The 24,010-nt window shown below is 46.9% G+C and overlaps 1 protein-coding gene across 1 annotated transcript in view; it reads right to left on the bottom strand.

The window, feature by feature from the left end:
• Positions 1 to 24,010, bottom strand: part of col27a1b (collagen, type XXVII, alpha 1b) — a 156,443-nt gene that overhangs the window by 36,553 nt on the left and 95,880 nt on the right. Inside the window, exons 14-24 of the mRNA XM_014171199.3 lie at positions 21,136 to 21,180; positions 20,335 to 20,388; positions 20,136 to 20,180; positions 19,585 to 19,638; positions 19,414 to 19,467; positions 17,327 to 17,380; positions 12,453 to 12,506; positions 11,982 to 12,035; positions 11,741 to 11,785; positions 540 to 593; positions 170 to 214 (exon numbers count right to left, since the gene is read on the bottom strand). Of these exons, the coding sequence (XP_014026674.2) occupies positions 170 to 214; positions 540 to 593; positions 11,741 to 11,785; positions 11,982 to 12,035; positions 12,453 to 12,506; positions 17,327 to 17,380; positions 19,414 to 19,467; positions 19,585 to 19,638; positions 20,136 to 20,180; positions 20,335 to 20,388; positions 21,136 to 21,180 (558 nt within the window). The remainder of the gene's footprint in view (positions 1 to 169; positions 215 to 539; positions 594 to 11,740; positions 11,786 to 11,981; positions 12,036 to 12,452; positions 12,507 to 17,326; positions 17,381 to 19,413; positions 19,468 to 19,584; positions 19,639 to 20,135; positions 20,181 to 20,334; positions 20,389 to 21,135; positions 21,181 to 24,010) is intronic.

A 24,010-nucleotide genomic window follows, 5' to 3' on the forward strand; every position in this document is an offset into this window, starting at 1 on the left:
AGAGCAACACAGGAAAAGACAGTCAAAGTCCTGTACTTACACCATTGCCTTTGGAGCAGTGGGGCAAAAGAAAAACACAAACTCACACACACACACACACACACACAGTACACACACACAGAGTAAAGTAAACAAACAGAGAGAGACAGAGAGAGAGAGAAGCCTTTACCCTCTCTCCAAGCTTTCCGACCTCTCCAGTTATTCCCGTCTCACCCTATAGCAGAAGACTGAATTAGCATTTCATAAACAGATTCAGACCTTTTTAAAGTCCAGATCAGCCAGAGAGAATGTGGTGAGAGGCCAGTTCACCTGGTAGTAGAAAATGTATGTCAAATTTACACAGTTAAATAAGACTTTACAGGTTGGGATAAAGAGAGACAGAAAGAGAGAAACAGGCCAAGAGAGAAAAAGAGAAACAGGCAGAGAGAGCATGGGAGACCATGTTTAACGACAGATGACAGTGATAGTGATAGACTCAGGCGGATGGCGAGAGAGAGACACAGCCAGTTGAATGGTGCATCATTTTAATAGGATCTGACCTTCAATCCTTCGGTTCCTGTTTCCCCCGGGAATCCATGCCTTCCAGGTCTGCCCTGAACAGAAAATAAACATGAACCATAGTACAGTACTTCATCAGATTCAGAGTGATTAATAGTCACATGTACAGGGTTGCAGGTGTGATTGCAGGGTACAGTGAAAATCTTAGGCTCCGAGCTCCAACATGCAGGACTAATTTTAATAAAATAATAAAAATGGCAATAAGAAAAACTATCTAAATAGAAATAGCAGTATATACACATAACAACTGTAGCAGTGATTAATAAATAAATGTCCATTGAGGGGAGGCAGAGTAATGACTGTTAAGGGGATGGGGGAGAATATCCATATGGGGAGTAGTAGGGGGAGGGGGGAGCAGGTAGCTGACTAGTGGTGGCTATTCAGCAGCCTGATGGTCTGAGGGTATAAACTATTGGCCAGTCTTCCAGTTTTTGCGATGATGCTCCTGTACTGCCCGTGTCAGATTGATTGAAGTGGGGAGAACAGGGCATGGTAGCTGGGGTCCCTGATGATTTTCTTGGCCTTCCTGCAACACCTGGTGTTGTAGGTGTCCTGTAGGGCAGGCAGTGTGCACCCAATGGTGCGTTCGGCTGCACGCATCACACTGAAGCGCATTGCGGTCCACAGTGGTGGAGTTGCCACACTAGGCTGTGATGCAGCCCAACAGTATGCTCTCGATGGTGCTCCTGTAGAACACTGAGGGCCCTCAGGGACAAGCTGAATTTCTTTAGAATCCTGAGCTTGAAGAGTCGCTGTCGTGACTTCTTCACCACGGTGTCCATGTGGTTACATAATTCATTGTAACGATGTGCGCTGAGAGTCGGGAAGCAAGTTCAAGGAGTGAGTTTTAATAAAATAAACAGAACATAATACAAACAAGAAACACTAACAGCACACAGACATGAAACTGAAACAGAAACAATGACACCTGGGGAAGGAACCAAAGGGAGTGACATATATAAGGCAGGTAATCAAGGAGGTGATGCAGTCCAGGTGAGTCTGATGATGCACAGGTGCGCATAACGATGGTGACAGGTGTGCTCCATAACGAGCAGCCCGGTGACCTAGAGGCCGGAGAGGGAGCACACGTGACAGTACCCCCTCCCCGACGCACGTTTCCGGCCGCAGGACACCAACCAAAGGGACAATCCCGGGGATCCGGCATGGACCGGTCGCCTCCGCTTAGTCGCAGAAACCTGACAAACCGGCTGAGGCGTGAGAGCCTGATAAACCGGCTGAGACCTCCCCGGTTGCCTCAGTCAAGGCACGGTAACCTGTTCACCAACTGAGGCATGGGAGCCTATCGAGCCAGCTGAGGCATGGGAGCCTATCGTGCCAGCTGAGGTATGGAAACCTGTCGAGCCAGTTGAGGCAGGGGAACCCAACAAACCAGCTGAGGCCTCCCAGGTAGCTCTGGTTCAGACACCCGGACCCGACATCACCTCCAAAACAAAATAAACCAAATAAAAATCACCACCTGATGCTTCCCTTTGGTGAGGTGTCATTCTGTAATGATGTGCGCTGAGAGTCGGGAAGCAAGTTCAGGGAGTGAGTGTTTTAATAAACAGAACCAAAGGGAGTGACACACAGTTGAAGTCGAAAGTTTACATACACTTAGGTTGGACTCATTAAAACTTGTTTTTCAACCACTCCACAAATTTCTTGTTAACAAACTATAGTTTTGGCAAGTCAGTTAGGATATCTACTTCGTGCATGACACAAGTAATTTTTACAACAATTGTTTAGACCTCCACAAGTCTGGTTCATCCTTGGGAGCAATTTCCAAACACCTGAAGGTACCACGTTCATCTGTACAAACAATAGTACGCAAGTATAAACGCCACGGGACCACGCAGCCATCATGCCGCTAAGGAAGGAGACGCGTTGTGTCTCTTAGAGATGAATTTACTTTGGTGCGAAAAGAGCAAATCAATCCCAGAACAACAGCAAAGGACCTTGTGAAGATGCTAGAGGAAACATGTACAAAAGGTTCTATATCCACAGTAAAACGAGTCCTATATCGACATAACCTGAAAGGCCGCTCAGCAAGGAAGAAGCCACTGCTCCAAAACCGCCATCAAAAAAGCCAGACTACGGTTTGCAACTGCACATGGGGACAAAGATCGTACTTTTTGGAGAAATGTCCTCTGGTCTGATGAAACAAAAATAGAACTGTCTGGCCATAATGACCATCATTATGTTTGGAAGAAAAAGGGGGAGGCTTGCATGCTGAAGAACACCATCCCAACTGTGAAGCACGGGGTTGGCAGCATCATGTTGTGGGTGTGCTTTGCTGCAGGAGGGACTGGTGCACTTCACAAACTAGATGGCATCATGAGGCAGGAGAATTATGTGGATATATTGAAGCAACATCTCAAGACATCAGTCAAGAAGTTAAAGCTTGGTCGCAAATGGGTCTTCCAAATGGACAATGACCCCAAGCATACTTCCAAAGTTGTTGCAAAATGGCTTAAGGACAACAAAGTCAAGGTATCTGAGTGGCCATCACAAAGCCCTGACCTCAATCCCATAGAAAATCTGTGGGCAGAACTGAAAAAGTGTGTGCGAGCAAGGAGGCCTACAAACCTGACTCAGTTACACCAGCTCTGTCAGGAGGAATGGGACAAAATTCACCCAACTTATTGTGGGAAGGTTGTTGAAGGCTACCCTAAACATTTGACCCAAGTTAAACAATTTAAAGGCAATGCTACCAAATACTAATTGAGTGTATGTAAACCTCTGACCCACTGGGAATGTGATGAAATAAATAAAAGTTGAAATAAATCATTCTCTCTACTATTATTCTGACATTTCACATTCTTAAAATAAAGTGGTGATCCTAACTGACCTAAGACAGGGAATTCTTACTAGGATTAAATGTCAGGAATTGTGAAAAAGTGAGTTTAAATGTATTTCGCTAAGGTGTATGAAAACTTCCGACTTCAATTGTATTTAGGGCAGGTAATCAAGGAGGTGATGCATTCCAGGTGAGTCTGATGACACGCAGGTGCGCGTAATGATGGTGACAGGTGTGCGCCATAACGAGCAGCCTTTTGACCTAGAGGCCGGAGAGGGAGCACATGTAACATTAATCTTCTCTGAGATATGTACGCCATGGCGGCCCGTTGTTGAGGATGGGGGCGTGTCCAGCCTGGTTCCTCCTGAAATCCACAATTAGCTCCTTTGTTTTGCAAACATTGAGAGAGAGTTTACTTGGCACCACACCTGGCTCGTCCTTGTAGGCTGTCTCGTCATTGTTGGTAATCAGGCCTACTACCGTCGTGTCATGAGTAGAACCATAGTATTGTACCTTACAGTCACTACTACCAAATCTACATTACTACACATAATACGGTAAGTAGAACCAAGATTCAAGACTTGATTTGTGTCTGTACTGATGTATGCAAATGATGAAGTTTGCAATGATACTTTCATACAGCTCCATTGTGTGTCCAAGACGTGTCCCCTTACGGACTAATTCGTATACTGTCTTATCTTCCTGAAACCAGTGAGTGACATGATTAATGTCTTTATTATTTAGAATGAGTGATAAGAAAACATTCCAAAAAGTCATTAAGAGCGCCAACAAAGCACTCAGCTTTTACACACATTTGGTGGAATGTCTTCCGCTATTGTCAAAGTTTAACGTGCAAAAAAATCTGTGATACTTTTGTATGGTTTTTGCTAAAGGCTTTTTCCTGGCAGAGAATAGAAACATCACTATCCCACTCTATATTTTTCAATGACTCATAAACAATTCAGCATCAAAGTTCCCTAATGCGTTACAGTATTAAAGGCACAATGCAGACATTTTTATATTAATATGAAATCATTTCTGGGTAAAAACGAAGTACTTTACTAACTAGGTTTCTTTCCATCCACAGTTTTTATGTGAGTAAAGTCATGCCGCATTAAAAAAAAATCTCGACAGCTGTGATGGAAACTGGAACTTTGGATACTTTTTCAGAAATGCCAACAGATAATTTGTTCGTTTGACGCGGTGGGATCTTTTTGTGTCTGTAAAATTTATTATGCGATAAATGGCGATGGAAAAGCCTTTATGATGATTATTGTATCAATATTTGCCCATATCGAAGTAAACTTGGAGTCACACAATGGTATGGTGTGTCATCCTGCCACTATGACTCGGGAAACAATGCAATTTACTGTATTAGGCTACAGATGTAAGTTATGATGAACTTCACAGGGTGGTGAAACTGCACGGTGATGAGCTTGATGCTCCGGGGGTCTTATTCTGGTGACATGATGGTCAATGCTTGACTACTGTATGACAAATAAAAACATTCTTACACTTATCCATTCTAATCTCATCATGTATACTAGCCGCCTGCACTGTATCTGCAAACTGTTGGCTAGAGCGCAAGTGCCAAGACCAGAGTAGGCACATTTGCTATTTAATGCACCAGTGTTTCTGACAAAACTATTCGTAATGTTGAGAATGCGATGGAAACACATTGAACTTCTAATTTGTTTTAAACAAAAGCGAAAAAGAAAATGTGTTCACTACCTCATTACACACAGTTTGGTGGAAACACAGCACTGGTGGGAAAATGCAAATGTTTTCTTAATGCAGATTTTAGAATATTCTGAAAATCTGTCGCCAATTGTTTGGAAACCTAGCTACTGTAATAGATTTCCATTGAAATGGTGCAAAAATTTATTTTTTTGCAAAAAACTAGTTCTCAAGCAAGAATTTTGCTAGGATTGTCTGGGAGTGGTCTGAGTGGGGAGGAGAAATTGGCAGAGTGTCACGATTCCCACCGACGGTGGCGCCCCCTCCTGCTCGGGTGGCGCTCGGCGGTCGTCGTCACCGGCCTATTAGCTGCCACCGATTCCCTTTTGCTTTTCCCTTTTTTTATTTTGTGACACCTGTGGTCAATTAGCCATTAGAGGGGCTATTTAGTTTAGCTGGCCCGCTCCTGTTCGTGCGGGATTAATGATTGTTCCTTGTCAGACGGCTTGTGTTCGTGTCGACGTTGTTGGACGCCGTATGTATTTTCTCCCCTGTGTGTGGGAACATTTGTTTTTGTGTGAGTGTATATTAAAAACACCACTACCCTGTGTTCGCTGCTTCCTGCGCCTCATTCCTCCTCCACGATTACCAAGCCGTAACAGAATCCCGCACCACGATAGAAGGCATGGAATCAGCGGGAGCAGCGGCCACTCCTCTGCCCTCGATGGAGGAACGCGTACTCCACCACACGACAGTCCTCCATCGCATCGGATCGGCAATGGACCAGATGATGGAGAGGATGGACCGATGGGAGAGAAGTGGTATCCTCTCTCCACCTCCACCTCCCCCGATACAGCCATCTTCGCCTCCCATGACGTCTGGCTCTGGCGCGCTTCGTCTGGCGCTCCCGAGGGAGTACGATGGGGCGGCGGCTGGGTGCCAGGGGTTTTTGCTCCAGCTTGAGCTGTACCTGGCCACCGTCAGACCTGCTCCCACGGGGGAGGAGAGCGTGAGTGCCCTCGTTTCCTGCCTGACGGTCCGAGCTCTGGAGTGGGCTAATGCGGTCTGGAACGGTCCAGACTCGGCGAGGGACCACTACCCAGAGTTCACCCACCGCTTTCGGGCCGTGTTCGACCACCCTCCGGAAGGAAGAGCGGCGGGTGAACGGCTGTTCCACCTCAGGCAGGAGACGAGGAGTGCCCAGGACTTCGCGCCGGACTTCAGGACCTTGGCTGCTGGGGCGGGGTGGAACGACAGGGCCCTCATAGACCACTACCGCTGCAGTCTCCGGGCGGACGTCCGCAGGGAGCTGGCCTGTCGGGACACAGCTCTGTCCCTGGACGAGCTGATAGAGATGTCCATACGACTGGACAATTTGCTGGCTGCCCGCGGGTCCTGCCCGTTCCACCCCCGTGCACCCCCGCCCCTACCCCTATGGAGGTAGGGGGGGCCGTGCCAAGGGGCACCGGAGGAGGTGGTTCCTCCTGCACCAGCTGTGGTCGGAGAGGACACACGGCCGACCGGTGCTGGAGGAGCCAGTCTGGGAGTCGAGATGGTAGGCAGAACACTTCTCGGTCACCTCAGGTGAGTCAGCACCAGATTCACCCAGAACCCCCTGTTGGTCATGTGTTTTTACCTGTTTTGTTTACTAAATTTTTTCCCTCTTCCCAGCATAGGGCGCTAGTCGATTCAGGCGCAGCTGGGAATTTTATGGACCGTGGACTTGCCATTAAGCTGGGCCTTCCGCGGGTGCCGATAGATTCCCCTTTCCCCGTGCACTCCCTAGATAGCCGACCATTAGGGTCAGGGCTAGTCAGGGAGTCTACGGTGCCACTGGACATGGTAACGCAGGGGAATCATAAGGAACGCATTAGTTTTTTCCTTATTGATTCGCCTGCGTTTCCGGTGGTGCTGGGGGTCCCCTGGCTGGCTGGTCACAATCCCCGTATTTCATGGAAACAGGGGGTTCTCCAGGGGTGGTCAGAGGAGTGTTCAGGTAGGTGTCTAGGAGTTTCCATAGGTGCCACGTCGGTGGAAAGTCCAGACCAGGTGTCCACCGTGCGCATTCCCCCTGAATACGCCGATTTGGCGATCGCTTTTTGTAAAAAGAGGGCGACTAAATTACCACCTCATCGACAGGGGGATTGTGCGATAGATCTCCAGGTTAACGCTGCGCTTCCCAGGAGTCACGTGTACCCCTTGTCACAGGAGGAGACGGCGGCTATGGAGACATATGTCACGGAATCCCTGGGACAGGGGTACATTCGGCCCTCCATCTCACCCGCTTCCTCGAGTTTCTTTTTTGTGAAGAAAAAGGAGGGAGGTCTGCGTCCGTGCATTGATTACCGAGGTCTAAACGCTATTACGGTGGGGTTTAGTTACCCACTACCTCTCATCGCTACGGCGGTGGAATCATTTCACGGAGCACAGTTCTTCACAAAACTGGATCTCAGGAGCGCGTATAATCTGGTGCGTATCAAGAAGGGAGACGAGTGGAAAACCGCCTTTAGTACCACATCAGGCCATTATGAGTACCTCGTCATGCCGTATGGGTTGAAAAATGCTCCAGCCGTCTTTCAATCCTTTGTTGACGAGATTCTCAGGGACCTGCACGGGCAGGGCGTGATTGTCTATATCGATGACATTCTGATATATTCCGCCACCCGCTCCGCGCATGTGTCCCTGGTGCGCAAGGTGCTTGGTAGACTGCTGGAGCATGACCTATACGTTAAGGCTGAGAAGTGTGAGTTTTCCAAACGAGCCGTCTCCTTTCTGGGTTATCGCATTTCCACCACGGGGGTGGTGATGGAGTGTGACCGCGTTAAGGCCGTGCGTAATTGGCCGACTTCAACCACGGTGAAGGAGGTGCAGCGGTTTTTAGGCTTTGCCAATTACTACCGGAGGTTTATCCGGGGTTTTGGCCAGGTAGCGGCTCCCATTACCTCACTGCTGAAGGGGGGGCCGGTGCGTTTGCGATGGTCGACGGAGGCGGACGGAGCCTTCAAGAAGTTGAAGACGCTGTTCACCGACGCACCCGTGTTGGCGCAGCCGGACCCGTCTTTAGCGTTCGTAGTGGAAGTGGACGCATCCGAGGCTGGGGTGGGTGCCGTGCTATCACAGCGCTCGGGTGCGCCATTGAAACTCCGCCCCTGCGCTTTCTTTTCGAAGAAGCTCAGTTCGGCGGAGCGTAACTACGATGTGGGGGACAGGGAGTTGCTAGCAGTGGTTAAAGCTCTGAGGGTGTGGCGGCACTGGCTTGAGGGGGCTAAACACCCCTTTCTCATCTGGACCGACCACCGAAACCTGGAGTACATCCGGGCAGCGAGGAGACTGAATCCACGTCAGGCGAGGTGGGCCATGTTCTTCGCCCGGTTTAGGTTTACCATCTCCTATAGACCGGGTTCCCTGAATACTAAGGCCGACGCGCTGTCCCGTCTCTATGACACGGAGGACCGGCCCATCGATCCAACTCCCATCATTCCAGCGTCTAGGCTGGTGGCACCTGTGGTATGGGAGGTGGACGCGGACATCGAGCGGGCATTGGTGTTGGAACCTGCGCCTGCGCAGGTGCCCGTGGGGCGCATGTATGTGCCGCTCGGTGTTCGTGATCGTTTGATTCGGTGGGCGCACACACTACCTACTGCGGGTCATCCTGGTGAGGCGAGGACAGTGGGGAGTCTAAGGGGGAAGTACTGGTGGCCCACCTTAGCTAAGGACGTGAGGTCCTATGTCTCTTCCTGTTCGGTGTGTGCCCAGAGTAAGACTCCTAGGCATCTACCAAGAGGGAAGTTACAGCCCCTCCCCGTTCCACAACGACCATGGTCGCACCTGTCCATCGACTTCCTGACAGATCTTCCCCCCTCTCAGGGGAACACGGCGATTCTGGTGGTTGTGGATCGGTTCTCTAAGTCCTGCCGTCTCCTCCCATTGCCCGGTCTCCCTACGGCCCTGCAGACTGCGGAGGCCCTATTTACCCACGTCTTCCGGCACTACGGGGTGCCGGAGGACATTGTCTCTGATCGAGGTTCCCAGTTCACATCCAGAGCCTGGAGAGCGTTTATGGAGCGGCTGGGGGTCTCGGTCAGTTTGACCTCCGGTTATCACGCCGAGAGCAATGGGCAGGCGGAGAGGGTGAACCAGGAGGTGGGCAGGTTCCTGAGGTCGTATTGCCAGGACCGGCCAGGGGTGTGGGCGAGGTATATTCCCTGGGCTGAGTTAGCCCAGAACTCACTTCACCACTCCTCTACTAACATATCACCCTTTCAGTGTGTGTTAGGTTACCAGCCGGTCCTGGCACCATGGCACCGGAGTCAGACCGAGGCTCCTGCGGTGGAGGACTGGGTCCAGCACTCCAAGGAGACCTGGAGAGCCGTCCAGGACTCACTAAAGGAGGCCAGTGCGCGGCAGAAGAGGAGTGCTGACCGCCACCGCAGTGAGGCGCCCGTGTTCGCACCGGGAGACAGGGTCTGGCTCTCGACCCGGAACCTGCCCCTCCGCGTGCCCTGCCGGAAGCTGGGGCCGCAGTGTGTGGGGCCCTTCAAAGTCCTGAGGAGGATAAACGAGGTGTGTTATCGGTTGCAACTCCCTTCGTATTACCGTATTAACCCCTCGTTTCATGTGTCTCTCCTCAGGCCGGTGGTAGCTGGTCCCCTTCACGAAGATGAGGTGCCGGAGGTCCCTCCGCCCCCTCTGGACATCGGGGGGTCCCCGGCGTACAGCGTAAGGGCCATTCTGGACTCGAGACGCCGGGCGAGGGGCCTACAGTACCTCATGGACTGGGAGGGGTACGGCCCGGAGGAGAGGTGCTGGGTGCCGGCGGCGGACGTCCTGGACCCATCTATGTTGAGGGAGTTCCACCACCTCCGTCCGGATCGCCCTGCGCCTCGCCCTCCGGGTCGACCTCGAGGCCGGTGTCGGCGCGCTGCGGGAGCCGCGCGTCAGGAGGGGGGTACTGTCATGATTCCCACCGACGGTGGCGCCCCCTCCTGCTCGGGTGGCGCTCGGCGGTCGTCGTCACCGGCCTATTAGCTGCCACCGATTCCCTTTTGCTTTTCCCTTTTTTTATTTTGTGACACCTGTGGTCAATTAGCCATTAGAGGGGCTATTTAGTTTAGCTGGCCCGCTCCTGTTCGTGCGGGATTAATGATTGTTCCTTGTCAGACGGCTTGTGTTCGTGTCGACGTTGTTGGACGCCGTATGAATTTTCTCCCCTGTGTGTGGGAACATTTGTTTTTGTGTGAGTGTATATTAAAAACACCACTACCCTGTGTTCGCTGCTTCCTGCGCCTCATTCCTCCTCCACGATTACCAAGCCGTAACACAGAGAGGTTAGGAATTGGCCTATTAGCCAATTTACTGCATGTTGATGTCACCATGGAAAGCCAGAATTTCCGTGCATGCAAACCTGCTGATTAGAAGGTCCTGTGTTGCATTTTCAACCAGCAATTATCAGGAAATAACACTGATCACATTTCTTCACACTCTTACAGTCTTAGTTTCATCAGCTGTTATATGATATATTTAAATACAGGAAAACGTGTGTGTTATGTATTATATTGAATCAGTATATTCAGTTAGTTGTGGTTTCCATCTTTTGGAGATGGCAGTTTAGAATCCTCTGTTCTTTAATGTGCTTAGTCAGATGTATGAGTATGAACTTTGGTGACTCCAGATTAACTCTCTATTCAGGCTATGATGGATGCAAATTGGATGTCTCTGCAGGAAGACGCAGTACGGTGGAATCCAAGGCTACTGTCTACGTCCCAAATGGCACCCTCTTCCCTATATAGTGCACGATTTTTGACCAGGGCCACTAGACCCCTGGTCAAAAGTAGTGCACTTTATAGGGAATAGGGTGCCATTTGGGATGCATACACTAACTGACACAATCAGAGGTTTGGCTTTCAGACCTAGCTTAATGGATCTAGGAGAAGAGAAAGAGAGAGTCTATCCTCATAGATATCCAGATGTTTTTGATTATTTAGAGTAAGGAATGGGCAATATATCTGTCTACGTTGGAGAAGTTTGACTTAACAAGCTCACAAAATATTAGGCAAGAGAGATCGAAGAGTTATTATTTCACAACAGCCATTCCAACTGACGTTTTTTAAAATAAAATGTTCAGTATTTTAATGAGGCTTGACATTTACTATCAGTGTTTAGCAAAATGGCTGCATTCCAAAAGCAAACACTTTAAAAATGAATGCAGGAAGCAGATATTTGGACAGTTTCTTATTTCAAAGAAATCATAATTCTCTAACTGGGATAACTGACTAGGTGCATAAATGAGTGGCTTTATTTTCATTGGTTTAAAACCATAAAGCTTTGTTTTTTATAATACCATCTCTTACAATGGTGTTGTTTTTGTATCACAGATGAGCAACATGTGGTGGTAGCACAGCAATTTTACTGACCAAACCGTTGCCACAAATGCACAATAAGCTGTGAGCCATCTATCAAAATAGATTTTCTGCACAATAGACTGACAGCTAGCCAAGTGCTCCTGGTATGTAGCTAACCAGATCATAGTGATTCAGCTGGATTTAAACACGGACTGCAGCAAATTGCTTCCCACTCTGAAGTGTCATTGTTATGAAACAGGCTTTTGATGGTGGAGATGAACATTTGGGTGTTTTCATGTGCTGAGTGACCCATATTGTGTTTTCGGACTTCCTTGTTTTGGTTTTGAGCTGTCCAATCAGCACTCACCTCTGGTCCTGTTGGCCCATGTGGTCCCAGTGGCCCCTCATCGCCCTGGAAAACAATATGGAGACAGAGGGTCAAGGCAGGGACAAAAGCACTATGCATAAAAAACACTTTGTATTTTCACTGGCCTATGTGGCAATGCCAGATTTCTGCCTTATCTCTTACATACATACTACATACAAAGCCAAAGTAAGACTAAATATTGACATGTTTAGTAAATACAGAACACTAAAGACAATCCCACCTCTAGTCCAGCTGTTCCTCTAGGCCCTGGTAAACCTCTGTTCCCTGGCTTCCCCTGAGGAGAATGATACAGAATGTTAGATTGCGTAAGGAACCCATGTTGCTGTCCATGATGCACCACTGGCAGTAAAACAGGACTGGTCCCCAGCAGTCACCACAGTCCCCAGAAAAGGCCTCCAAGGTCCATGCGCCTGCTCCTTGCCACCCACCGTTCTTTGTATTCACTAAAAACCAACTGAAACTCCCAGACCAATTCTCAACACTAAGGGCTACCATTGCTCATAGAAGTGCTTCATCCAGCCGACTACGCCAAATGAGGATGTTAAGTACACAACCATTGTTTTAAGACAAATGGTGTCATTCTAACCGACCGCATTGCCATGAACTATGCGAAGATGGAATCATCGCACCATCGGACATAAGACAACGGTACACTACTAGATATGCAGAAAGATAGTGCCAGTATAAATACCTTTGGGCCTTCAGGGCCATTGTGACCTGGTGGGCCGATGTCTCCTGGGAAACCCTGTGGACAACCAGAGAACAGGTTGAATATAATCCATTACATGATGTCACCATATAATGGCACCGGAGGACATGGCTGCCATATTACAGGCTCCTAACCAATTGTGCTATTGTGTGTGTTTTTTCACATTATTTGGAACTTATTTTGAACATAATGTTTCTGCCACTGTGTCGTATTACCGAAAATAGCTTCTGGATATCAGAACAGCGATTACTCACCTCGTACTAGATAAAGATTCTTTAATTAATGAGTCGGACACAAAGGATTTACTTCAGACACCGGACAAGGCCCAAATCCCCGTCATTCGCATGATTGCACGTTGGCTAATATGACTGATGGTAGAAGCGGGTTACCCACTCACCTTCGGATTGTTACAAGGCACACCGACCTATAACCCCTATATCTCAGTCAGTTATAGGTCGGTGTGCCTTGTAACAATCCGAAGGTGAGTGGGTAACCCGCTTCTACCATCAGTCATATTAGCCAACGTGCAATCATTGGATAATAAACTCCATGAACTCCGATCAAGACTATCCTACCAACGGGACATTAAAAACTGTAATATGTTATGTTTCACCGAATCGTGGCTGAACGACAACATGGATAACATACAGCTGGCTGGGTGCATTGGCAAGATAGAACAGCTGCCTCCGGTAAGACAAGGGGTGGCGGTTTGTGTCTATTTGTCAATAACAGCTGGTGCACAAAATCAAATATTAATGAAGTCTCGAGGTTTTGCTCGCCTGAGGTAGAGTATCTCATGATAAGCTGTAGGCCACACTATTTACCAAGAGTTTTCATGTATATTTTTCGTAGCTGTCTATTTACCACCACAAACCGATGCTGGCACTAAGACCGCATTCAACGAGCTGTATAAGGTCATAAGCAAGAAATAAAATGCTAATCCAGAGGCGGCGCTCCTAGTGGCCAGAGACTTTAATGTAGGGAAACTTTAATCAGTTTACCCTAATTTGTACCAGCATGTTACATGTACAACCAGAGGAAAATAAACTCTAGACCACCTTTACTCCACACACAGAGACGCGTACAAAGCTCTCCCTCACCTTCCATTTGGCAAATCTGACCATAACTCTATCCTCCTGATTCATGCTTACTAACTAAAACTAAAGCAGGAAGTACCAGTGACTCGCTCAATACGGAAGTGGTCAGATGACGCAGATGCTAAGCTACAGGACTGTTTTGCTAGCACAGACTGGAATGTTTTGGGATTCTTCCAATGGCATTGAGGAGAACACCACATCAGTCACTGGCTTCATCAATAAGTGCATTGATGACGTCATCCCCACAGTGACCGTACGTACATACCCCAACCAGAAGCCATGGATTACAGTCAACATCCGCACGGAGCTGAAGGGCAGAGCTGCCGCTTTCAAGGAGCGGGACTCTAACCCGGAAGTTTATAAGAAATCCCGCTATGCCCTCTGACGAACCATCAATTTGCAGTGATTGATGAACGGTAGTCGGATGTGGCAGGGCTTGCAAACTATTACGGACTACAAAGGGAAGTACAGCCGTGAGCTGCCCAGTGACACAAGCCTACCAGACAAGCTACAGTGGCAAGAAAAAGTATGTGAACCCTTTGGAATTACCTGGATTTCTGCATAAATGTTACATAAAATTGTATCTGATCTTCATCTAAGTCACAACAATAGACAAACACAGTGTGCTTAAACTAATAACTCACATTATTGGATTTTTGTTGTCTATATTGAATACATTTAAACATTCACAGTATAGGTTGGAAAAATTATGTGAACCCCTTAGTCTAATGACTTCTCCAAAAGCTAACTGTTGTCAGGAGTCAACTAACCTGGAGTCGAATCAATGAGACGAGATTGGAGATTTTGGTTAGAGCTGCCCTGCCCCATAAAAAAATCACAAAATTTGAGTTTGCAATTCACACGAAGCATTGCCTGATGTGAACCATGCCTCGAACAAAAGAGATCTCAGAAGACCTAAGATTAAGAATTGTTGCCTTGCATAAAGCAGGAAGGGGTTACAAAAGTATCTCTAAAAATCAGTCCACGGTAAATCAAATTGTCTATAAATGGAGAAATTTCAGCACTGTTGCTACTCTCCCTAGGAGTGGCCGTCCTGCAAAGATGACTGCAAGAGCACAGCGCAGAATGCTCAATGAGGTTAAGAAGAATGGAAGGACACCATGGAAGAAGCCACTGCTGTCCAAAAAAAACATTGTTGCACGTCAGAAGTTCGCAAAAGAGCACCTGGATGTTCCACAGCGCTACTGGCAAAATATTCTGTGGACAGATGAAACTAAAGTTGTGGTGTTTGGAAGAAACATGTGGTAAACCGTGGGGTGTTGGGTTGAGCGTGCAGAGATTGACACAGAGACAGGGAGGCTTTAGTCAAAAAAACAACTTTACTTAAGACAGAAAATAAATATATCAAAGAAATAACTTAGGTTTTGCTCGGTCTTCCTTCTCTCTCTTAACTGGTCTCCGTCTCTCTCCATTCTCTCCCGCGGTGTGTAATCGTGCTTCTTTTATTTAGCCTCCACGGCTGGTTGGCACTTTCCTCTAATTACCTCCACTTCGCTGTCCGTGTCGGGGTGCCCAGCTCCCGTATTCCCAGCAGAGGGAGCCAACATCGCCTCACGTACCTCCCCTCTATTACCATCCCCCGGGGTAGACCTCCTGGGATACCACACATACAATACTATGTGTGGAGAGAAAAAAAGGCAAAGCACACCAACATCAAAACCTCATCCCAACTGTAAAGTATGGTGGAGGGTGCATCATGGTTTGGGGCTGCTTTGCTGCCTCAGGGCCTAGACAGCTTGCTATCATCGATGGAAAAAGGAATTCCCAAGTTTATCAAGACATTTTGCAGGAGAATGTAAGACTGTCTGTCTGCCAATTGAAGCTCAACAGAAGTTAGGTGATGCAACAGGGCAACAACCCAAAAGACAGAAGTAAATCAACAACAGAATGGCTTGAATAGAATAAAATACGCCTTCTGGAGTGGCCCAGTCAGTCACATCATTTTCACATCATTTTTCTTCCCACTGTAAATTCCTTCTATTCCTTCTAACACTGAAGCATGCTTGAGAGCATCAGCTGTTCCGGACGACTGTGTGATCATGATCTGCGTAGCCAATGTGAATAAGACATTTAAACAGGTCAAAATTCACAACGCCACAGGGCCAGACGGACTACCAGGACATGTACTCCAGGACATGACCAACTGGCAAGTGTCTTCACTGACATTTTAAACCAGTCCCTGGCCGTGTTTCAAGCAGTCACTTTGCCCAAGAACACCAAGGTAACCTGCCGAATTTACTTCCGACACTTCCGGCACTCACGTCTGTAATCATGAAGTGCTTTGAAAGGCTGGTCATGGCTCACATCAACACCATTAACCCAGAAACCTTAGACCAACTCCAATTTGCATACCGGCCCAACAGATCCACAGATCTATTGCACTCCAGTCTGCCCTTTCCCACCTGGACAAAAGGAACACCTACGTGGGAATGCTATTCATTGACTACAGCTCAGCCTTCAACACCATAGTGCCCTCAAAGCTCATCACTAAGCGTAAGACCCTGGGACTAAACACCTCCCTCTGCAACTGGATCTTGGTCTTCCTGATGGGCCACCCCCAGGTGGTAAGGGTAGGTAACAACAGAGCTGCCACGTTGATCCTCAACACGGGGGCCCCTCAGGGGTGTGTGCTCAGTCCCCTCCTCTACTCCCTGTTCACCCATGACTGCATGACCAAGCACGACTCCAACACCATCATTAAGTTTGCCGTCGACACAATAATGGGAGGCCTGATCACCGACAACGATGAGACAGCCAGTAAGGAGGAGATCAGAGACCTGGCAGTGTGGTTCCAGGATAACAACCACTCCCTCAACGTGATCAAGACAAAGGAGATGATTGTGGACTACAGAAAAAGGAGGACCGAGCACGCCCCCATTCTCATCCACAGGGCTGTAGTGGAGCAGGTGAGAGCTTCAAGTTCCTTGATGTCCACATCACCAACAAACTAGAATGGTCCAAACAAACCAAGACAGTTGTGAAGAGGGCACGACAACGTCTATTCCCCCACAGGAGACTGAAAAGGTTTCGCATGGGTCCTCAGATCCTCCAAAACTTCTACATCTGCACCATCGAGAGCATCCTGACTGGTTGCATCACCGCCTGGTACGGCAACTGCTCGGCCTGCGACCGCAATGGTCTACAGAGGGTAGTGCGTACGGTCCAGTACATCACTGTGGCCATGCTTCCAGCCATCCAGGACCTCTATACTAGGTGGTGTCAGAGGAAGGCGCTAAAAATTGCCAAAGACTCCAGCCACCCTAATCATAGACTGTTCTATCTGCTACCACACAGCAGATAGAACAGCTTATACCCGAAATCCATAAAACTCATGAACAGCTAACCAAATGACACCACCTCATTTTTACGCTGGTGTTGGTCTTTGTTTATTATCTTGTTTATCACTTTACTTCTACATATGTACATATTAACTAGAATAACCTGTGCCCCTGCACATTGTCTCTGTACCGGTACTCCCTGTATATAGCCTTTTTATTGCTGCTCTTTAATTATTTGTCATTTTTCTATTTTCTTTTTTTCTTTTTTATTGTTTACTTCAGTTTATTTAGTAAATACTTTCTTAACTCCTATTTTTTCTTAACTGCCTAGTTGGTTAAGGGCTTGTGGATAAGCATTTCACTGTAAGGTCTATACCTGTTGTATTTGGGGCATGTGACAAATAACATTTGATTTGATATAGGGCATGTATAATCTTTCCACCCACACACAGATCCTTACCTCTTGGCCAGGAGGGCCAGGTATACCATCAGGTCCTTGGTCACCGATCACCCCCTAGGAGACAGTTTTGAAAAGTGATAACCTAGTAGCATACTTTTTATAGTCCCAGGTACACAGATAGGTCTCTATAAAGGTTTGTCATGACTGTCCTGTTCGGGTCAGGTTACCGTGGACCACACTCCTACAAGAGACATCTCTCACACCCGCCAGAGGGGGAGAGATCGAGAGGTATGTAGGTGGGGGGTTTTATGACACCTCACGCCCATTGTACATCTTTAGGCAGCAGACAAAATCCCTTTGTCCTCTCACTGTGGAGGAATGGAATGTATGATGGGCCTATGGAGAACCTACCTCAGAACAATAACATGCAATAAATGGACTTTGGGGCAATATGTTTCGTCAGCCAAAATGGTAGTAATGACGATAGATGGAATATGAAAATGAATGTCGTTTTTGTTATGTTATTAAAAGTTTAATGACGACGTTATAACGAAAACATTGTAACTTGAAGAGTTTTCACAGTGTACCTGATGTTTGCATAATGTACCTTGTGTGGAAAATGTCCAGATCAAAGAGAATGTTTTTGTAAAGATTAAATGTGAAGTTAGTTGTCTAAATTGGATCTGAGTAAAATATAGACCTTGCCTCGTAACTAGTTACTGTCACGCTCGTCGTAAAGATGGGACCAAGGCGCAGCGGGAATGTGTGAACTCATCTTTTTTTATTGAAGGAACGTGAACACTAAACAAAATAACAAACAATGACGACGAAGACAGTCCTGTCAGGCTAAACGCTAAACACGGAACAACTACCCACAAATCCCAATGACAAACACCCCTATTAAATAGGACCTTCAATTAGAGGCAACGAGGAACAGCTGCCTCCAATTGAAGGTCAACCCAACAAACTAAGCATAGAAATAAAAAAACTAGACACAGACATAGAAATAGACTAACATAGAACATTACCCCAAAAACCCCGGAACACATAAAACAAACACCCCCTGCCACACCCTGACAAACCTACAATAACAAACAACCCCTTTTACTGGTCAGGACGTGACAGTTACGCCCAGAGAACTTGCCCTAAAGGCGGAAACACCCATTTCTGACCCGAGGATATAAAACATGTGAGTTAAGAATTAACATTATGACTAGGTAACCACGAGCTGCAGCCAAGGTCCGATTAGTTGTAACCACAAAACGCAACACGAGGTTGAAGACGACAAAGGAACCTTTTAACAATCTATTCTACGGATGAGTAGTTGTGTCTAAGAGGGTGAATTCAAGCAGGACCACCCAGTTATTCTCTCCAAGGAATCGTGTGTCTACCCTGCTTTCATTCCCACACTGGAACCACCTATATGGCTGATTAGCCGTCCTCAGAAGACCCCTCTTTCAGAACAAGGGAGAGGAAACAGACCACTAAGAGAAAGGACACTGACATTGCGTGGACAATCAGAGAGTTACACCCGGTAACAACAGAAGTGTCGCCATCAGAGGAGAAGTCATAACTCGGTCCACGAGGAGATACCCCATCGGAGACCTTCGACATGTAATTACATCATTATATTCTGACCCATAAGAGCGGCAGTTCGGGGCAAGGTTAGGATTAAACTAAGCATAATTCACAAATGTACCTAAGTGTGCTTTTCTCTCATGCACTCTCTTGTTTGAAATCCCTATTTTGTGTAACACGTGTCATATTGTGTTGGCCTGCTAGGGACCTGTTTCTAATCAATAGCCTAGACTGTGTGTATGTGTATCTTATTTATCATTTTAGCTTGTTAGTAAATAAATAATCAACTCAATTGGTGTGGTACTTATTTAGTGGGACTCGGGTTTGTGCAGATTCCCAGATTATGCAACATTCAGAATGAGACTGTTGTAAAATCGATATTCTGATATTCTTTGAGTTAATTTGGGAAATAGAAACTCAATAAAGCCAAACTTTTCCATGGTGCCCCAGGTTACTGAGTTAATAATTACCTGATTCATTTAATCACGTAATTATGAACAGTTAATCATTCGATGAACAGCAGTCATCACATTAATCAATCCAACGCCACGACAGGTTAATGGACTCACCTGTTGCCCTGGTTTCCCTTGAATACCTAGTAACCCAGGTGAACCCTGGATACCCTGTAAAACAATGAGAGCACTTCTGTGAAAAGAAGTTATCCACAGTTAAAACCCAGACACAAAGACTCAGACGACAAACATCAGCACCATCTGTCAGGTGGTAGCGGAGTGAAATACCTTGTCACCTTGGAATCCATTCTCTCCTTGCTCCCCTGGAAGACCAACTTCACCCTGAAGAATGAGACAGAAGGTTAAGAATACACTAACAAATGTACACTATAAATCCTCATCTCTATTTATGAGTACTATAGCCAGCTGTGGGCATGAGGCAGATCCAGTATGCCCAGTAGGCAGCTCTAGGGATGTCATCTGGTGACCTGTCGACTGCATAGGAGCACTGCACATCTGCCATTGTTATACACATGCTGTACTCAGCCAATATGTGCATTTTTACTAAGAAAAGCACATATTTCTCAGTAGATTATACATATATGTGATACATGGAGCTTATAGCAAGCTCAAGCTCTAAATTTGCAGTGATTGATGATGAGTGTCATCGGGTAGGCTTCGGAAAGTTAAACTGTTCCTGAATCAGATTTCTAGAGATGTCTGTAGTTTTACCACATGTAACCTCATCCCCAGAGAGCCAGCTAGTGGACGAGACTATTTGGCATGCATAATTTGGTTTATTTAGGTACAGTAGGCTAATAATGAGGTATTCAGATCACCTTATCACCTTTCAGTCCTGGTTCTCCTGGATTTCCTGGTACCCCCTGAAATTTAACCAATCACTGATGAGCAAACAGGTCTGGTGTTGCCCCGAGAGAAACCCCTCTTGAGATTATGACACCTCCTGCATTGTATTACATTTACAACATTTTGTAACAGCATGTACAGTAGACATGAGTAAAGCAGTAGGTCAGTTACCTTGAGTCCACATGGTCCTGGCAAACCCATCATCCCTACAGGACCCATGTCTCCCTGCCACCAACAACACACAGAACACACACTTAGAACACTGTAGACAGAAATGCAGACCTACAGCTGTAGGACAATTATGTCATGCACATTCCTAACATGTATACAGTAGTTAAGTTGAATGATAGAGCAAGAGTATTTCCATGTTCTTAATGGCAACATTTGGGACCTATATTTATCTGTTTATCATCAACAAGACAAATTATAAACTGGGTGGTTCGAGCCCTGCATGCTGACCGCTGTGGTATATCAGACCGTATACCACGGGTATGACACAACAGTAATTTACTGGTCTAATTACATTGGTAACCAGTTTATTATAGCAATTAGGGACCTCTGGGGTTTGTGTTATATGGCCAATATACCATGGCTTAGGTCTGTATCCAAGCAGTCCGCGTTGCGTCGTGCATATGAACAGCCCTTAGCCGTGGTATATTGGCCATATATCACACCCCCTCGGGCCTTATTGCTTAATTATAAACAGGCATCCCCAGACCAATCAGTGTCCTAGAGAGTGCAGTGGAGCAGAGAGTGACGGTGCACACTTAGAACAAAAAGTGCTATCTAGAAGCACAGAGGGTTTTACATGGAACTACAAAATGTTCTACATGGAACCCAAAAGGTTTCTACCTGGAACCAAAAAGGTTCTACCTTTAAAGAAAAAAGGGTTCTCCTATGGGGACAGTCAAATAACACTTTTGGAACACTTTTTTCTAAGAGTGCACATGTCACATTACTTTTTATACTCACAATGAGCCCGGGAACTCCATTAGGACCAGGGGCTCCCAGCTCGCCCTGAGAGAGAGAGAGAGAGAGAGAGAGAGAGAGAGAGAGAGAGAGAGAGAGAGAGAGAGAGAGAGAGAGAGAGAGAGAGAGAGAGAGAGAGAGAGAGAGAGAGAGAGAGAGAGAGAATTTCTCTCTAAGGTTATAGGCTCTATTCTAAACAAACACAGGCAGAAGAGAGGCACAGTGTTCCTTACGCTTCTGGGAGAAGGAAGGGGATAGACCCTAGCTCTCAGAATGTGTGTGTTGGTGTGTGTTGTCCCCTGTGCCCCCCCCCCTGTTTGTGTAATCTCCAGCTCCCATCTCGCGGGTCAGGCCAGGCTAATGAAAGGGGGGCTGGCGCGACACACAGAGAAGGGCTTGTTGTCCCCGGTAACTACCCCACTGCTACGTGTCATGCCCACATCCTCTCCAGGTAGAGAGAGAGATACTTGATCTGTGAACTGAAATAAAAAGAAAGCTGAGCAAGCTTGGAAAGAGCTAGTAAAGAAATCAGCAATAGAAAATCTAAATGGAGATTATATACCATACGTCTGCTCTTTTAAAGGCAAAGGAAAATTTTGGAAAGTAAAGTAATGAGAGAATCACCCGAGACCTTGGTGGCAGACTTCTCAATACTATAGGGGAAGAAAACCACAACAAATCTCTTATTTCATACTGAGAGCCCCTCAGCCTGGCACCCTGTTGTGCACGAAATACCCAAAACATTGAAAAGGCAGACAGATAACAATTAATGAGGACAAACTGCCCCTGCCTCACCATTAACGTCAATCATATCGGCACCATCACGGTCCAGGGAAAGCAGCCTGAGGAAATTCCAGGAAGACTTATAGTCCCTAAGAGAAGAAGCAAAGGAGCAAGCAGCCTCTCCACAGATCACAATCCAGGAGAAGACAACCCCTCCAAGCCCTGACAGCAGACTCGTCTCTCTAAGACGCTCCTCTGACATCAAATCTTTCAGAAAGTCTATCTGTTCTAGAAAGAGACTTTTCTGAGTTCAGGGAGAAATCATTGACCTGCCAGAGCAGAGGCAGTCAAGAGCCGACAGAGGAGGACACCAGCCTGGTGACTCAGGGGAAACAGCAGCCCAGTGAGATCAGGGAGCTACAGTCAGCCACTAGAGAACTGGAGGAGGACAACCAGGCCCTCAGAATGTAAGTGCGTCGCCTGAGAGAGATGCTGGCCACCACTGTTGATCACAGCCACTTGCAAGACCTACAGAGAGAGCTACAGGAGCTGAAGGAAGAGATCATCAGGCACCAGCCTGGCCACATCAGGCATCAAGCTCTGGTGCCCCACCACATACACTGGCATGGAGTTGCTCTCAGAGGAGAGACTGAAAGAGGCAGAACACATCCATATTTACTCCAGGACAAACAACGTGACAGCATGCAAGGACAACGTGGACAGAGCTCTGAGCCAAGTGGCTACCAAAGCTACCAAAGAGTTCGCTTCAGCCAGAATCATCCGTGAGTCATTGACACCATCAACATAGAGGTATCACAGGCCTGTTCCCCTCTGACAAAGGTGCATCTGGTTTATCACTAGGACATTCAACCTCATCACTTCTATGACCATGTGCACCTCAGCAAGAACAGAGTCAGGCTCTTCACAAAAGCCCTGAAAGACACTGCCGGGGACAGGTCCCCCTCCAATACCCACACCAAGCCCAGAGACTCTAATCAGCACTACAAGAGTCCCAGGGCCCCTCAACATCCAAGGAGCCCCAAACTACAGGGAGCCCAAATTCCCACTGGCCCCAGTCACCATGCTGCTCCTGGTCCTCATGTCCCCGATGAGTCATCCCTGACAGAGCACCCAACCAGCCAGCTAAAACAGGCAGTACAGAAGAGTTACGCAGTAGGGACTCCAACAGGGTCCTCAGTACAGGACAACCAGAGCCAGATAAGAGACCTGTTGGCTGTAATCTGCTTTAAGATACGCATACTGAACTAAAAACATACATCCACTACAGATTACATCCAGAGTAAAGTACTAATGTATGCATATGATATGTAGCCTAGATAATAATGAGAAAATAACGTTTTTTATTGTTTAATTATTAAATGTTTTCAGCTATCTACTGTTATATCCCCATAACATGTTATAACACATGATAACACCCACAATGATAACAAATTGGTTCACATATTAAGCATTCCACTGTTAAACACATAAAGGAGCATTTGAAATATAGTATCCTTAAAGATAAGCAGCTATAACATTTAGTGTTTGTGCTCTTCAAACGTTGGTGTGAAAAGCACAGACCCAGACTTTGTAGGCACTGTAAAGTTTCCTGTTTCAGCGTGACAATACCCCCGTGCACAAGGCGAGGTCCATACAGAAATGGTTTGTCGAGATCAGTGTGGAAGAACTTGACTGGCCTGCACAGAGCCCTGACCTCAACCCCATCTAACACCTTTCAATTGGAACACCGACTGCGAGCCAGGCCTAATCCCGCAACATCAGTGCCCAACCTCACTAATGCTCTTGTGGCTGAATGGAAATCCCCACAGCAATGTTCCAACATTTAGTGGAAAACTAGCAAAGGGGGACCAACTCCATATTAATGCCCATGATTTTTGAAAGATGTACACATACTTATGGTCATGTAGTGTATATACCCTCCACACCTTTGTCCCAAAAAATGTCCACCAAACTCACAAAGGAAAAACATTTGCCTGTTTTATTGATGTGATCTATAAGGAAACCAATGTTGTATAAAAGTTGACAAGAAAATAAAACTATTCTTTGGTCAGGACAGAGGAGTTAGACAAGGTTGCAATATTTGTCCAACTGTATTCAACATTTATATAAATGAACTGGCTATCATATTAGAACA

The sequence above is a fragment of the Salmo salar genome, chromosome 24, assembly GCF_965601325.2.
Source record: "Salmo salar chromosome 24, fSalSal1, whole genome shotgun sequence".
Taxonomy (NCBI): Eukaryota; Metazoa; Chordata; class Actinopteri; order Salmoniformes; family Salmonidae; genus Salmo; species Salmo salar.